Source organism: Balaenoptera borealis (assembly GCF_965194805.1).
Source record: "Balaenoptera borealis genome assembly, chromosome: 21".
Classification (NCBI taxonomy): Eukaryota; Metazoa; Chordata; class Mammalia; order Artiodactyla; family Balaenopteridae; genus Balaenoptera; species Balaenoptera borealis.
The window spans coordinates 22,845,886-22,864,371 of NC_138880.1; the positions used below are offsets into that span (position 1 = coordinate 22,845,886).

The 18,486-nt window shown below is 36.1% G+C and overlaps 1 protein-coding gene across 4 annotated transcripts in view; it reads left to right on the forward strand.

Moving 5' to 3' along the window:
• Positions 1-18,486, forward strand: part of FAT1 (FAT atypical cadherin 1) — a 124,746-nt gene that overhangs the window by 44,230 nt on the left and 62,030 nt on the right. For all 4 annotated transcript variants that reach the window (XR_014239171.1, XM_082375112.1, XM_082375114.1 and 1 more), the window contains exon 3: positions 14,911-15,225. Coding sequence is in view for 3 of the 4 variants with exons in the window: in XM_082375112.1 (XP_082231238.1) it covers positions 14,911-15,225 (315 nt within the window). In the remaining variant the exon portion in view is untranslated. The remainder of the gene's footprint in view (positions 1-14,910; positions 15,226-18,486) is intronic.

The following is an 18,486-nucleotide window of genomic DNA, read 5'->3' on the forward strand; positions in this document are numbered from 1 at the left end:
CAAAATAGACTTAGTAGTAGTAATTACCTTTATTTTTAATACTACTCACTTAATCCTTACAACACATCTGTCCTCCCCATTTTATACGTAAGGAAAGTGAGGCATTGACAATAATAAATCACCAGAAGTTACACATTTATTAAAATGCAGAGTTGGGACAGTTAACAAAAACACTGTAAGAATGATTGATTATATTGCTTGAAGACTAGTACTTATAAGTGACAGATTTGGAGAATAGAACCTACATTGTCTGGAATCTTGTTTCCCTCTCTAATTCTGAAATGAGTAATATTCTTCATCAGTGATTGGGATGTGTGATTAAGTCAAAGTCATGAAGAGCAAGGTAAGGTAGGGCCAGGAGTACTTTTTAAGCTTTCTTAGAATTTATGGCAAATGGTTAACTCTGAGGTTGTATCACTGACTCTTGCTATTCCTGGTATCAGTCATCTCTCCCACAAATCAGAAACCATATTTCACTCCTACTGGAATTTGGTTTAAGGCAGCCTCTTCACTTTCCTGCCAGGTACTGCACTTGAAGGGAGGTTGGGGGTTCAGGGGATGGGTGGGGTTCCTTTTATGGCTTTGACTCCAGCTCTGCGGCCTAATGACAAGTCTTTACTGTCTAGACCTTGGCTTCCTCATCTGTAAAGTTAGAGGCTGGACTAGATGATTTTTATCACTCTTTTAATTCTTAATTTTATCTATTTCTTTGGTTTGATCATTTAAAATAACTAAGTCTCATGCTTTACTTCTCTTGAGTTTTGAACCTCATAAAATGCTGTTTACGGAGGAGGTCAGCTGCCTCCCTGTGTCTTGGTAAAGGTATTTGGGAGCGTGGATCCCCGTTATGTTTTCTTCCAGAGGGCTGGGGGTTGAGGGGCGGGTGGGGGGGGAGGTGGTGGATAAGGAGAGAAACATTGCAGAAATGACAGTGCATTATAGAAGCATGTTAAGTGTTTTATGGTGGTATCAGTAATCACAACAAATACAAGTCCAGTCATTTTCAGATTTCATGGTTATGTTATTATGTATTCTCTTCCTTGAATTTTTGAATTAGTTTTCCCTATTAGAAAACATCAGTTCTGCTAAAGGTATCTCAGTCTTTTCCTCTTATTACTTCTGACCCCTTGCAAATTTCTTTTGAATAAATTAGGTTAGTCTGTTGGGTTCAATTTCTCTTTTAAAGACAATAATTAAAGCCATGGCTATGCCAGCATTATTTCAAAATATGCTAGTAAAGTGAACATCTTTAAAATTCGTTCAATATTTGGTTAAATTGAGACTAAATTTACAAACATAATTGTTTTGTTTTTCTGATTTGGTACTGAGATCATTTGGGAAATATATATGTATTATTTCCATTAATAGGTAGATTTAGCAGTAAATGGATTAGCTTACTGGATCTGTAAGTTACGGTTGAGAAGTTACCAGATTATAAAGTGATCATTTAGATGACTTTTTTTCAGATTTTAACAAATAGCCTGTTACAGCAAACCAACCAAAAAGTAAAATAACTAGAAAAAATATGATTGCTTCACCACCTCTTTCATAAATGGTTGGATGAAGAGGCAGATCTATCCAGGAGTTTAGGATTGAATCGTTTCTTAAAAATCATTTTTAAAACGACAGTAAGAGTTGATAAGAGAACATCTGGCCTCTTTCCTTTGACCTTATCTATCTAATAGCCTGTCATGGGCTAGAAATATTTGAGCTTCTTTAGAAATGCCAGTAATGTTTAAGTCTCATGCTTTTTTTTTTTCTTTGTATTTTAAGTTTGTATTTAGCTTTATGAAAAAAAAGTATTTTGGAAAGTACAGATAATTTCCAAAACGAAATGTGAAGTACTTCCGTTTTATTAAATTGCCATTTACTTAACTATTAAGGAAGATACATTTTTAGTGTTTTGTACTTTTGGTCAGTTATACCTTTAATTAAGAAGGTTTTATTTTTATTTATATTTTTATATCATCTCTGAGACATTTCAGTAACTGTTTTACTAGTTAATTACAACTGGTATGCTGTAATTAACTGTTATGCACTTTTGAATATATTTCTTCTAATGATTAATTTTGATTATATACACTTTTCTAATATCTGTGGCTTCATGATGTCCCTGTATTTATTTTCATAGTCTATGTCTTCTTTTATCACTTCATCTTATTAATGGTTAGGAGAATTAGAGAAGAAAATATTTCACTTTTTAATGAAGTGTTTATTACTTTTTTAAAGAACAACTTTGACTTCAGAGGGAATTAAGAATAAGGATAATATAAGAACTACTGTGGTTATTTATTCTGTACAGTTAATTTTTCTCAAATTTAGTTCTCTGCTTTAGTGTTTTTAATGTAGACACATGACAGCTATTTGAGACCCACCAATCTACTCTTATATAGCCTCTTATTGTCTCAAGTAAGAATTATATCTCCACCATCTCTAAGATGATGAATTAATGTTCACTCGGGGTTTCGGAGTACTTCATGAAGTTTGCTTCCTGTTTGCTTAGCATAGTGCAGATTATATAATTCCTCTATGCCTCACGGTTACCACTGAGAGATCTTGGTCACAGTTGTTCCCTTTGTGAGTGTATACTGCATATTCTAGATTTGTTGAGTCTTGGTTGTTCCCCTCCAGTTTTAGAAACCACTGGTAAAGACAGGTGTGCCCTGTCTTTGTGATTTTTTAAAAAATATCAAATTAGGAATCTTCTGGTACATTCAAGTCTGTCCCTCATACCTTTCTTCATTAAAAAAAAAAAATCTGAATTTAGAAAACAGGTGAAGCTAGGGGATTATATGTATTTACAAGTTGATGTTTTGTCCTAATAAAGATTTTAGTAAGATTTAATTAAGTCTTACAATGCATTTAGATCACTATTTATAGGTGTTTGATTTAATTTGAAGTATTTGTTAGCATAAAACATGGTTTACCCAAAGTTTATCCTAAGTTATCAGTGTCAGTGAGTCAGGTCATAACTAGGTTAGCTTCACCTGAGTTACTGAGTTCTTTTAGAGACTGGGCTTTGGCAGCAAATCTGATATTAAAAGTAGCTGAATATTGCCTCTAAATTATACCAATTGTAAACTAATATGAATTTTTTTAAGTTAAAAACTGCTTTATGGTTAAAATAGAACTTAATAGAGAAACAGGTTTGCTTCATTCATTTGATCAAAAGTAAAGAAAAATGCTGCTTGGGAGTAGATAGGAAAGGGGGGAATTTATACAGGGATTTTTATTTGCTTCAACTGGTGTTCAGTTCATGTAAAACACACCTTCCTTCTGCATAGCTGAATTGCATGTGGGTCTTAGGTTTTAAGAAAAATAAATAGTTGCACTTTTCTATGTTTAGAATCTGTTTTACAGAAGCTTGAACAGACCTTAGAAAAAGGAAAACTTGCTCTTTTCCCAGCCTGGTGCCTTCTAGGACTCTGGAGACAACTGTCTCTTTCGGAAAGAGCTGTGTTTATACAGTGACCAGTGTAATACTTGACTGTAGCAGAGGAATCTCATTCCATTCCTTCTTTAGCAAGGGAGTGTGTTAAGGAGTTTGGCATGAGGCGTAGTTGTTTCAACTGACATTTGAATCGTTGAATAGTGCCTTGTCTTCTCTGTGCTGGAGCACGCTTTGCAATACAAGTGTTTCAGGCAGTTGTTACTCGGCTTATGGAAACCTAGAAGTCACTCTTAACTTTTAAAGGTTGTTTTTACATTTCTGAAATTTCTCAAGTTCTGTTGATATACTTTGGATTAATCCTTTATACATGTGGGTTTAAAGAAATATTTTTATGCAACACATATGTACTTCTTGTAGAAAAATTAGAAAATGTGAACACAAAGAAGAAAAAATTCACTTATCCCTATAATCCACCATTTATAGTGTATATACACATCTTCCCTCTATCTTTTCTCACAAAATGGAATTAATGTTATAATATTTTTAAAAATCACATAATTACATGTTGCATCCTAAAATTCAGTCAGGGACTCATAACCTATAAACGGATTTCTTTGACTTTTGTGCAAGAGATAAAATAATGGGAAATAAGTATTCAAGTAACTAGTTGTTAAAATACTATGTTGCCCTTCTCAAAAACCAGTTCGAGGGAATAAATTACTATTTTATTTAACTGTCTTTCCTGTAATATGTTGTTTTACTTTTCTTGGTTTCTTTAGCACTTCATACCAGGCCTGGCAAATAGTGGGAACCATGTGTTTGTTGAGTGAATGAAAGAAAGTATAAATCAATAATACCAGGTTCCAGATTAATTTCTAGCAAGATCCAGGCCACTATAAACAACATTAAATCCTTTTTGATGAAGCAGATACTGTAGGGTACAGTTTTTTTAAATCTGTATTTATTATCTTTATTTAAGTATTGGAGACTAGTTTAAAGTTACCAAGATTTCTTTTCCAAAGGGGGGGTTTTCCTTAAAACATCAGTTTTTATCTGATACAAAACTTTTACAACTGATTTTTAAGACTTAGAACTCTGGATCTACCACTCAATATTTTAAAGTTAGTAACGGGAAGCACATTCACAACTCGGTTATGATATTCTCACAGTGATATTCAGTATTCTATAATGCCTTATAACTGTTATGCTTCATTTAATATAAACTTAGTCTGCATTTTTATGTAACAAGATGATAGGATATACTAGCTTCCTGAATATAGAACAGTGTGGCTTCTTTTTTATATCCTTTTTTTTATCCTAAACTTAGTCACATGGGATTCTTGAACTCTATATAGAGATCTGTTTGGCCCACATTTAGTTGGGTTTATACTTGAATTTATGTCATTTCTCCCACCATGGCCAAGTGCTGGTAAACTTTTGTTGATGTGTTGATTTTTTTTTTTTTCCCCCCCATCAGTAGTGATAGATTTATGAAGATCGCCTACCCAGGCTTATAAGGAAAGAGCCAGGGCTTGAGTTAGATGTGTCTGTTGAATCACAACTCTGCCACCCCATAAGAACAGGAAAAGCAGAAGAGAACACCCTGGTGGTTATGAGTTTTGCCTGTGAACTAGTTAGCCAGGTTTTGGATTCTTGCTCCTCTGCAACTAGTTGGGTAACTTAAGGCAACTTACTTAACTTTTGAGGCTTACACAAGTTAGTAAATGTAAGTGCTTAGATGGCTAAGTGGTAAGGGAATTCATTAATTAATTCATTGATTAATCTGTTCCTATGATGATGATGAATAAATGACCTTAGACCAGTGACTTTTCAACTCTAAACCTCTACATCCGCATATGGAAATTGAGGAGAGACCATCGAGCTTACAGAATAATTGTGAGGATTCAAAAAAGTGGCATATATAAAGCATATGCTGAGTTTGCATCCAGTAAATATAAGGTGGGAAAAGTAATCTACATTGAATTTGAATAGCTTTTAAAATATGAAACAAACTGCTAGAAGCATTGCCATTGGTATGTGAAATGTATCCTTTGGATTTTCATGCCTCCACAGGCTGTCTGGTGTACATAGTTTTATCCAATTAATATGTGTTCAGATAATACTCTTGATACCCAAGGATGATCCTTTTTAAGAGAGCTTATCCATGAAAGCCCTCATTAACAATATTAATGATTCTGACATGGAAATCTGAACTTGGAATCGTTCTCCACAAAGCATAAAAACATGGTTTAGCAGAGCTTGACGTGGGAATGACTCTTTGCAAAGCTAAAGAAATCCCTGGACTTGAAACATGATGCTTAAAATCTGATTATGAACTTAATTAATATGTTTTAGTAAGTTTGCAAGTCAAAAAGCTTCCTCAGCTGATTTTAAAGTCATTGCAACAATTTTAATTGAAAGAGTTGATAAATATACATTTTAATTAAAGTGATTTAAATAGACAATCTAAATAATGAAAAAACAGATTGACAGTTATTACATAAGAAGCTTTCCCTTTAATTATTAACTTATGACTAACTCTATACAATATAATTATAGAATTTCCTAAACCTAAAACTTTGTAGGTAGTTTCTTTATTCTTTTTTTTAAGCTCTCATTGTAATTTATTTCATAAAGGTGTACTTTGGTCTGGCAGTATAAGTAGTTTCATATATAAATAATTTTGAATATTAAATTGTTGAAGCTGTCAGACTATCCATTGACTCAGATTAAATGAAACAGATGAAAGTGTATCTAAGATATAAAGGGAAAATGAGGCAAGAAGGTTATACTAGCAAAACTTTTAAAAGACTGTTGGTACTTAAATTTCTTTTGGCTTTTTATTGTATGCATTTTAAATATGACTTAAAATTCATGGTTATAGAAATTTACAGTTAAAAAAATATTTTAGTTCATTAGGTTGGTTGATGTTCTTTATTGTCCCTCCATCACTTTGTTTATTCTAGACCTTTCTTCCCCACCCCCCCCCCCCGGGCATGTAATTGTGTTTGTGTGGTTTTTAATTTTGAAACAGAACTAAGCAAAACCAAGACTGTACTCTGTACAGTTTTATAAAGATTTATATTTTTGCTCAATTTGTATATTGTTGACATTGTTCCTTGTAATTAATAAACATACCATTTTTTAAAGCTGTGTCATATGTACCATTATAAATTAGCCAAGTTCCCCTTTTATCCTGATGCTATGGAATGTGCTTAATGTTTTAATGGCACAGAGCAGCAAGGTTTTTGCATCATCAGATCCTTTACCCAGATCCCCAAATGTTGGGAAAACAACGAAACCAATTTTTCCCATCTGGTCACTCCATTTTTACATTCTTTTGAGGCCAGGACTTTCTCTGGAAACTGCAGGCTGTGTTCAGTTGCTCTCATGCTTCTCTCCAGTCAGAGGACACAGCCCAGAGACTCAGAAGTGTAACAGCCTGACTGTCTGGAGTCTCTTTGGGACTGAATCCCAGTTCCACCGGTAATGAACTAACTGTGTGACTTTGGGCAGGTTGTTGCCATTGTTTCCTCATCTGAAATAGGGATGATCATATTACCCATTTCTTAGGGTTTCTGTAAAGATTAAAAGATTTGAGACATATTTAAAATAGTAGCTGGTGTATCATGAGCTCTATATAATATATGTATCTGTTGTTTTATAATATTATCACCATCATCATTACCATTTCACTTGAGTTCGCTGTATTCCCAATCACAAATGGCTTCTCACAAAATAACACTCATGGCAAGTTACTGCTTTTGAAAGATTGGATGATGGTAACATCAGTACCATGCCTTTAACCTGGAGGGATAGTTTTACAACATGACTTACTCTGTGTTTAGCTGTGAGAGGGCAGAGAGGTACGTGTTGAACTGCGCAGTATGCTAGTGTGCCGCCTGGTGGTTTGCTTGGCCCATGGGGGATGCTTCTTAGTTGACTTATTTTATTTTGACCTTTTTAAAAACTATCAAAAGCATGGGATTTTTACCTTATTTGTGTGGTCTCAAGCATTTAAAAATTTAATTATGTATGTATCATTCTCTTTTTAAAAGTATTAGAATTTTTTTTTGCAGAGAATTTTTCTCTGCAAAATAAACCATTAAACGTGACTCTCTGTATATTTGCCTTATGTTTTATGATCACCAACACCAGTAAAATAAATGATAATATCTTGTATACTTGAAGTGAAAGGAAGTGTAAAATTTTTATTTGACTGCTGAAAGCATTTTTTCTGTGTCATTCCCTAAGTGAACTGTATAGCCATTTTAGTATCTGAAGTGCCTCCAATTTAACAGACTCTTATCTCATTTGTTCCTGTATTTTAGTCAGCAGTAGCTATACAATTTTGCCAACTAATGCAGAAGCAGGCAGGAACATTAAATATATATATTATATATTTACATTATGATCTACTGTACTTATGTTTCTAAAAGAACTCAAGGGTTTTGATTTATTGGATACTATTGCATGTCAAATTGGTGCAGTCATTTTAAAGAGTGTTTAAATTTCAGAAATCTAACTTTTTATATCAAGAAACTCATTTTATCACTTTGCACATTAATGTTATCAAGGCAAAACAAAGTAATAAAAAATCTTTCTTACATTTATACATATATTTATATCTGTAAACAGATATATAGTTGGATTGCTGTTTAAATCTTTAGCCCAACTTACAAGGTTTTTTTATGGGCACACTAGGATCTCTCAAGGTATTATATTAACAGCATTATCAGTCTAAATCTTGTATTTAATGAAAATGAGATAAAAAGAAATACAAAAAAGTTTTATCACTTAAAGAAGGAAACAAATTATATATTATGAACTCTGATGGTCATCCTTTGAAAACAATTAGGTAGATTTACAGAAAAACTGAGCACATACTACAGAGTTCCCATATAGTCCCCCGCCCCACACACAGTTTCCCCTTTTATTGTCTATTTGTTGTAATTAATGAACCGATATTGATATGTTCTTGTTAACTAAAACCCATAGTTTACTCAATTTCTTTGGTTTTTACGTAATGTGCTTTTTCTGGTCCAGGATCCCACCCAGGATCCCACATGACCTTTAGTTTTCATGTTTCCTTAGGCTCCTCTTGGCTGGGACTGTTTCTCATACTTACTTTGTTTTTTTGATGAACATCTGTTTTTTAACACATGCTTATTAATAAGCACCCATTTACCAGGCCCTGAACCAGACAACAAATCCATGCCCTTAAAGGGTTTAGTTTTTAGGAGGGAGCTTATAGTTTACTTTTTAAACTTAATTTTAAGGAAGAATGTCTTGTAGCAGATTACTATTTAGTATGACAATTATGGGACTTCTGATTTTTCCATAATTAGCAGAAAAAAATTGAGTAACCATTTACAGATTAATTGCAGAAACATAGATATTGTATCTCTATTGTATAGAAGATATCTCTTTTCTTTTTAAGGGAGTGTTGTTTTTATATCTGGGAAAACACTTAGTTCCAAAAGAGTTCTTCTGTTTATAATGAGACTATGGAAATGGAGAAGAGAACAATCAGTCCCTTGTTGCCTTCAGGGAAAATATCAAAAATTATATTTTAAATTTAAGTTTTTCTTATGATTGACTAAGAAGCTTTTCATACAGTTGCTGCCTTAAGCTTGGTTCCAGAAAAGTAAAAAGTGTATGTGACATGGTATATCAGAAAGGAGGGTAGGGTTTGCAAATTTATGTTGCCAGATTGTTGCTGATTATAAGTATTTTTGAGTTGGAGTAGCTGAAGAATCTGAAAGAGCAAGGTTTTGTTGAAAGCTTTGGTACTAGGACTTGATAAGGGGCCAAGACCTGTTAAACAAAGAAAACAGGAAAATTCCAGGAAGAAAGGTGTTCTGTGACCATGGAAATTTGAGTCAGTTAAATTATTTTTGGCAGTATAGTGGCTACACAGGCAGTATAGTGGCTACGTATAACTTTATTTCTGCCTTGAAGATTACTCTGTTGAAAGCATCCTGCCCCACCAGTGGCAGCTGGAGGGACTGCTGGCTGTTCCTATCCAAGGCCAGTGTTCAAGTTAACAGGCCATTAGCCAGCAGGGATAGGTAGTAGAAATTAGTTATTCCTGGGAACCTTTATTTACTTTTGCACCATCTACTTGAGCAGCTAATACTGTATCCTACAGCCTTTGAATAATCAGGGTGTATAGGAAGACACCATCAGAACCTGTTTAATTAAATATATGGACAGTAATGAATCCTTCTAGAAAGAAATTTTGCTGTGAGCTGTATTTTCAGCCACATTGGTCAAGCTCTTTTAACAATTACATTGCATTATTTTTTTCTTTCAGTCCAGTTTTTCCACTGTATGCACATTTAAAATCAGTTTCCATAGTGACATCTGGTGGTAGTTTTGAAATCCTAGAGAATATGTTTGGAATGATAAATATTTTTATTTAATAGCTCCAGATTTCTAGCTTCTTTCACATTTTTCAGCTCTATTAACAACTTTTCCTGAAAATGTCTTCATTGTATTCCTGAGATTGGAAAGCTAGGCATTTTTTGCTTCCGTCATGTTTCATTAAAGCCAAGAAATGATCTCTTATAACATCGCTGGGTGGTGCATATATTACAGGCTTGTCTAAACTTGTCTTCTGTGCTCAAAATATACAGCGTAGAATCACACAGCAGCATCCTTACCTCGTCTGCTGCCTGTGCGCTATAACCTCTTGACAAGAAAGGTGTCATTTCTACTTTAGCCATCTCGCTGGCTTTTTCTCGTACAGCATTGATTGAGACTCTCTTCCTGTGGCTGGAGGGAGCTGCAGCAGCCCGGGGCCATCACTTGTTTCTCTCTCACAGCCTGGGTTTACGGATCGTCTAGTTGCTGGCATGCTGTTGTTGCTCTCCCAGAAAGTGAAAGAGGAAATAAAAAATAGGAGCAGAGATGGCCAAGAAAGAAAGGGAGCTGAGAGAGGGGGAGATATTTGAAGACAGGAGGGAAACCACAGGAAGTTAGTGTATGGATGTGTATATGTGCCGAATAAGATGCAGTATTATTGTGGGTATGTATTAAAGAGAAATATCTTTGAAACTGGAGTTTAAGTATTTATAGGTTTTTTTGGTTCCTTAGAGAATTGTTTCAGGAAAAGTGAATTTATAACCCAGTGTGCAAAAAAGTAGGAGTTACTGAAAGTTGGTTGGTAGAAGATCATGGATTGAGAGAAATGGGAGTGGGATGCAGTTTTGCGAGTGAACACAGTAGGTCGGTTCACTTCCAGTGATGCCTAGGAGTCTTTAGTTGTTGGTTTCCTGCGTTAAAGGTACTAGTTAGAAGTCTTCATAATGGGATTTTGAAAATTTGTTTCTTTTTAATGAATTAAGGTAACGGAATGTACAGAAGAAATCCATCTATACATGCTAGTTGTGGCTCTAGGAAGGACTGGGAAAAAAGAGTGACAGGTGCAGGAATAGGGACTGAAAGAATAGACACTGCTCTGGCCAGACCTGTAGGTAGTTGGTATGTTGGCCATCTCAGAAACCGGGACCCCCCCGTAAGGAATGATTGGGATTCCGATGAGCCCTTGGTTAAGGAGGTGCCTTACTCTGGATTCTCAACCTTCTGCCTGTTTAGCTTCCTAAAGTTGAGCAACTCATTTCAGCTTTTCTTAAAAACAAGTGAGTTGTACTTGAGGATTTCTAAAGGGTTGTCAGTCTCCAATTCTTGGTTTTGAAATGGCTAAGGCTTAGATCTACTACTAGTCTATCTTCCCAGATTATCTAGACAGTTTCTAGCTGTTTCTGGACCTGTGGTCAGTTCTTCCTAGATTCATGATGGGAGCTCAGTTCTGCCTGTTGCAAAAGTATTCTGCCTGGGGGTCTCACAGGGATGTATCTTGTGACTGAGCAAACAGATTAAAAAGCAGAACACAAAATCCCTTTGCGTAAGTATGGTCTTTTCCCACCTACTTTATGCTTTTAGAATAGTGCTTAGAATTAGAATCTGCAATTAAAATAGTGCTTAGGCACTAGCCCCTGAACCACTGTGAAGCAGAACCCTGGAATCTTCTCTTCTTTATTGTCCTTTAAGTGTGGGGAAGACCCTTATCTCAGTAGTGGAAAACTGTAGCCTCTCATCGTGGCAGCCCCCCACCCCGCTGCTTGGTCTCCAGCATCCTTGCTGCTGTGGAGTGTGTGACGATGATTCTGTGGCTAATGATGACAGTATAGCCTGATGGTGAAGAGCCTGAGTTCTGGAGTCAGACTGTCTGATTCAAATCTCGATTCCACCACTTAATTGTAGACTGACCATGGCTGTGCTTCTTCATCACTCTAAGGCTTGGGCCGTTTGCTTACTTTATCTAAGCTTCTGTCTCCTCGTTTGTGAAGCCACGATGAAAATCATGTGATTCCTGTGTTCTTTAAATGATTTAATGCATGTAAAGCACCTAGTGAAGTCCTTGACATACAGTAGTAAGTCCTTGTATTATTAAATTATTATATATAAATACAGTAAATTTACTTGTATTATTATTTGAGCATTTTGGTTAGAAGAAGTTATTCAGTATGTCCTCCTTTCCCTTTGGCAGTTAAAAATTCACTTTATTTCTTAGTTATCTACAAGCTGTAGTAATTTTGTTCTTTCTTTTTATAAGAATGTAATAATTAAAGTACATCAAAACATGAACATCTTAGCAATCACTATACGAAATATATATAAAAATATACAGTTTAAGAATTCATGAAATATGAACATCACTTATGCATATTTAATTACTAATTAATACAATTCTAGTTCCTTCCATATTTGAGTAGAGCTACTTTGGAGTCTCACTTTGAACTGTTAGTAATATCTGGAGATTACCTGGGACTTGGAAACTTTCCCTCCTGACCATGGCTCAGAGGTCATGCACAGAAGGGTGCGGCTGCCCCCTCAGCTGCTAGGTTGAGTGGGGGAGGGTTGAGTGGGGGAGGGTTGAGTGGGGGAGGGTTGAGTGGGGGAGGGTTGAGTGGGGGAGGGTTGAGTGGGGGAGGGTTGAGTGGGGAGGGTTGAGTGGGGGAGGGTTGAGTGGGGGAGGGTTGAGTGGGGAGGGTTGAGTGGGGGAGGGTTGAGTGGGGGAGGGTTGAGTGGGGGAGAGGGGCTCTTCCCAGCAGAAGCATCCGTCCCATAATTGTACACTGCAGTCCGGACACAGACCAGACTCCAAGTGGAACTTGATGGAAAATAAATAACTCTTTTTGTCTGTGGTTTAATTCTTATAATGTATTTGCATTTTCTACCTCTTTCTTTCCTTCCATCCTGACACTAAAAGAAGCTATTGTATGTGAATGTTCACTTAATAAACTCCTTCTGAATACTGACGTGCAAAAAAATGGACAAAGTATGAGGTTTGACTTGTCTTTTCAGAGTTTTCATGTTAAATTTTGTTGACTGAACTTTTGTCATACTAACAGTAAGACACATGGAATTTTGGTGGCACTGAAGTCAGAGATTCCTGGTGTTTGAGCTCCAGCTCTGCCATTTACTATGACCCTGGGGAAGTTCCTCATCACTCTTAATCTGAGTTTTTCATTCATGAAATGGGGATAATAACACCACATACCTGGGCAGGTTGGATATAAGGAGTGGATAAAATAATGCGTGTAAGACGGTTTTAGTGCCTGATGTATCACAAAGACTGACAGAATTTTTCCTAATTGTTGTTGTTATTAAATGCCTACAAATGACATTGAGAGGGACAGTTTTTAAAAGTGGATAGCAGCATGAACTGTTGGAGGATTAGAATTCAAAAGAGGTGAATACAAGTACCATGTACCTGTCTTTAAATTTTCTAATAATACTTCACCTGCCAAATGAATTATGTTACATTTTAATGACATGGCAGAAACAAGAAAAGCATATGTACATTCATTTATTAATATGTAATCCTCTTAGAACTGTTCCCTGGCGTCCTTTGTATCGGTTGATGGGAGTGAGACAGAGAAAAACTGGAAAAGATTATTTTCCCTTGGTTACTAAGGGCACTCTTCTTTCAGGCTAAAAACAAATATAATTTTACTAATTTGGTGAACAGATTGAGTATGCATAGACTTATGTTTGGACCAGAGAAAAAGGAAAACATGTTTGAGTTGTCTGCTGCATAGAGAGACCAGCTAGCTCCTTTTTTATTTAAGAGTTCTGAGGCTTTGTTCCATATTTCTAGGAGGAGATCCATTTTGAGGGTTTGCTAAGAAATAGTGAAGCAGTAGTTATAATGCTTCTGAATAGCAATACACATTCATTTTATGATAATCTATTTCACATTTTAATATTTAGTTTTGCTGTTTGTAAGTTGTAAACCTTTTGGGGAGTGTTAGATATAATTATCTAACATTCAAAATAAATGAGGTTTTTTTTTTGATATTAACCTCAAATAAGCAAATATTTAAATTTACATAGTGATCAAGAAATAAGAAATACAGATGTATATTTAGTTGCGATAAATACTGTTTCATTTTTGAGCACAGATTAAATTGATATTTGTCATTTTTCCCATAGTATTTTGCGTTAAATGGGAAACTTCAGTGATTCTAAAGTTGTAGGATTTCCAAAGTTCAACCTGGATCATGTTGAACCCTAAAAATAGCATTAATTCAGAATGATTATTGCACAAGAAAAAAATCCAGTGATGTATTTTGGGAAAGCCAAAGGACAAGTTTACACCATTGAATAAAAAGGTGGGATTTGCCCAAGAGAAATGGATATTTCCACTGTTAATCATCCTGAGAATAGGTTAATCTTGAGATTAAGTAAGACTTTGCGTGGCTGGACTTTCAGTGGCTGAGCCGAAACGTTACAGACATTCTAACTTTCTTTGTAATTTTATAATTCCATCTCTTACTAGTTGAATTAATGAGAAATGTGTCCTAGTTTGGATCGCATATGAGGACTTTTCTGTATCAACTCCAGTTAATATATCTGTTCATTTTTGTTCATTTAATAAATAATTATTGGGCTTTGGGTAATGTGCTGGGTAAACTGGCATTTAGAAGGATGTGGTCTCTGCTCCTGTGGAGCTTATAATGTGGTAGGAGAATTTATATTTTTAGCATCCTGGTTGTCTTGCCATTTGCTTAAGGTGATTAAAAGAAACTGACGGATTTCAGGACACAAGAGGCCATATTTGACCATTCATTTCTTTGGGTTGTTTTGAGAGTTAAATAAGATAATATTTGTAAAGTGCCCCACATAGTGCCTGGCACCTAATACTAATAATGACAAATACTTTTATAACCAATATTACGTGCCAAGTGCTATATTCTAATCATTATCTGTGTTAGTTCATTTAATCAACCTAGGAAAACACTACTCTTATTACTCCATTTTATAGGAAAGGAAACCGAGGCACAGAGAGGCTAGACAATTTGCTTAAGATCGCACCGCTGTAAGCGACACAGAAGCCTTCCATAAGGCTTAAGGCATAAGAGTTGTCATTTAGGCTGATGCTTTCTCAGAGTGACAGTTGGCCGTGATGGTTGACAGCCTACTTCATGCTTCTCTTCTTTCTCCTCTAGGTGTTATAGAGACTTCAGGTCGACTGGATCGCGAGTCCACCTCCCATTACTGGCTAACAGTCTACGCGTCTGATCAGGGCGTCGTGCCCCTTTCCTCCTTTGTAGAGGTCTATATAGAGGTGGAGGATGTGAATGACAACGCACCACAGACTTCAGAGCCTGTTTATTATCCGGAAATAATGGAAAACTCTCCCAAGGATGTGTCTGTGGTCCAGATTGAGGCATTTGATCCAGATTCTAGCTCTGATGACAGGCTGACATACAAAATTACAAGCGGAAATCCACAAGGATTTTTTTCAATAAATCCTAAGACAGGTATGTGTTAATATTATTATGTATGAAATATTCATGCTTATATGCTCTTGATGTGGGGAAATTTAAGAATTAAATTTCTTAATTTGCCACTTTTATTTAGTTTTTGATAAATCGTTTCCCTTTTGAGTTACTCAAGACAAGCCTTTATACCCTCATGAAAATTTTATCCCTGATTTTTTTTTTTTCCTTTGAATTTGCTTTTATAAAACTATTTTGCTCATTAGTAGAGTTTCACTTGCAGGTTAAAAAGCAAATATTGTAGTTTCATTAATAGTTCCTAAATTAGTGATACATTTTAAACTTAACCGCAAATTCTACTGCTGCTAAATTTTCCAAACTCTACTTTTTATGAAAAATATCAAGAGTTTATTTCACAATTCACAGTAGTTTGTTTTTTTTTTTTTAATGTTGTTTTGGAATTTTTCCATAGAGCAGTGCTGTGTCTCTTTAGACAGTAGAGGATCAGGATTAAATAATTTTCAGATTGGGAGCAGTTACTTTCTTGAACTCATACTTCAAGTTTTCCTTCTAACTGTTTTCTCCTCTGAATGTCTGACACCCTTTTTCTAAGCAGGTAGCTCCTTGACTCCAAAATCCTCTTCCAGAATCCTTATAAACTTCAAATATTTATTCTTTTACATTTGATAATGCATCAACTTTTTTCTGAAGTCTTGGTTCTCTTTTTTATTATTACACACACACACACACACACACACACACACACACACACACACACACACAAGGTTCAACATAGCTATCATTTGTGTAGTGAAAAGTTAGCTATCATTTATACATGAAAACTTTACAAGTGGAGGGTTGCACTCTGATTTCTTGATCAGAGTTAAAACAAGAACCACTGCATGACATTGAGAGGACAACTTATTTGTAGGAACATAAAACTTCTCATGAAGTAGATCACTGGCCTTTGAACCCAGATTTTTCGGTGATTCAGTACTTTTTCATAGGATCTAGTTACGGATTCTAAAGTGGTAGATTTATAATTTACATGTCTCTATCATGTCTTTGCTCATTATGTCTTATTCTGAGGGAGCTGGCCTGTTCAGTTACTGGGTTGTCTTTTTGATATGTCAAAGAAATAATATACAAAAACCAAAATTAAGGAGGCATTCTCAGCTTCCTTCCTTGCCAGTTTTTTTTTTTTTTTTTTTGGTGTAATTCTTATTTCATAATTTCCTTTGTTGAACTTAAAAGGAAGCAGTTCTTGAGGTGGAAGGAAGCTTGAGTTCAATATCTGTGTACCAAAATGCCTGTAGAAAGATAACCTGATAAGGGAACATGTGTGTATGTAATATTTTGTGTCTTAAAAAGTACATTAAAATGTTAGTTTTTAAACCTCTTGTCACCCTATTCCAACCTATCATATAGACTGTCTTTCTTGATTGCTACAAGTCAACAAGATTTATTTTGACTGTATCAGGATTTACTTTTGCCTTGAGATAATTATGCCATTATAATTATATAAGTTAGAGCTACTGTGGGAGCCTTGAAACCTTGGTCATCTCAGGCCTCTGAAATGATGATGGCACTGCTGTTGTGTTATGTCTTGTAGAAATGGGATTAATGTGGCCTTGCTACTCCCTTTACGTCTCTCTGTTCTGACAACTCTTAAAAAGAGGTGTCTGCCGAGACTTCTAAGCTCTTCCTTATCTTCAGGGAGTAGAAGTCCCTTTCAGGAGTCCATAGCTAGCTCCCACACCCCTGGGTGGGTAGCATATGCATCCTGCTGATAGGACAGCAGGGGAAAAGCCATGGGACTACAGAGAGGTTTTATTTTTTTATGAGGTGAAGGCAGATAGTAGTGGAAAATAACCATAGTTAGCACTCAGGAATATTTGTTGTGAAGTATGTAATAAACTGTGTGTTTAATAGAGAAATTTGATCATTCCACAAGTCACCTAAAGTCTCTAAAGACTGAGAGATAACCATATTTTAGCATGGGCATTATAAAAGACTATAGTAAATACAGCCTCAGTATTATTGGGGTCCAGACTGTGGAGGCTGGTGAAAGACAGTCTGGTGGAAGAAAGTTCCTGTGATGTGCTGACCCATCAGACCACCTGCGGACCCTAAATCATGTTACTTGATTATTAATGGCGGAGCGAGAAAATCACTGGGCTGGAAATCAAGAGATGTGGACAGTAGTGAGGCTTTACCTCTGGGATCTTGGAGATAACTGGCTTCCAGGTCCTCACATTTTGTGATTAGTGGTGAGCATTTTTGCAGGCCTGTTAAGGCGAGTGCGTGCATGCGTGCAGGACCTCAGCATCACTTCCAGGAAAGATGCCCCGGCCTCTCCCGCTTGCAGGTGTTACTTACCTTTGCTCTGTTAACTCTACATGAGATAACCAAGGTCTTAGTAGACTGATAAATCTGTGCCTCTCCTTTGGATAAACAAATTTGACAAGGTAAAAATGCGTCTGCTTGCTCCTTAGTGGTAAAGAGAAATTTAGGACCCTGGTGATTATCACAACATCCAGCAGACTGGAGAAAGCCTGAACTCATTGCCATTCAAATTGTTTGTTTACACATCAAGCGTTTATTGAGCTTCTGCTGTGTATCTAGCATGTTAAGAGATGCTTTGAGAGTATGTAGTCTACGTAAGTGAAATAGCAAAGAGAGACAGGTGGGTGTGAGATGTGTGCCCAGGCGCTAATCAGTGCCTCTGGAGGAACTGCGGAGCTGACGATGACTCATGTGGTGGTGTAGTTAGGAGGATGAGGCCCCTCGGGAAAGTTAGTGTGCTGATTCTGAAAGTAGTAAAGTGGATGGATGGACAGGAGGTAGGGGATGTTCTTCAAGTTGGGACAATTTGAAGGAGTGGTGAGGCCAAGAGGTGGAGTTAGATGAGTGTGTGAGAGAATGGCTGTGCTTGGTGGAAAAGCGTAAATACCAGAAGAAGGGTGAAAGGATAATATTTACGCTATTTTTATAAATAATGACCTATTTTGGAGAGTCTGCATACAATCCCTTGGAATGTTTTGTATAAACTTAAATCAGATGACCTCACTAAGTCCTTTTGGAGAGGAGGAAACATCCCTACAGACCTTTCTCTCCTTTTATCATAGTATGATGCATAATTTAAAAAACAATAGAAAACCTTGCTAGGACTGGGTTTGATGATCTGAATGGGGGATTCTCAATGACAAGTTTGGAGGAACATTTTTAAATGTATTTTGTGTTCCAGTCAAAGTTTTTGTGCCTGGAACTGCCTTTCTGTCTGCATCTCAGATGGTTCCTGCT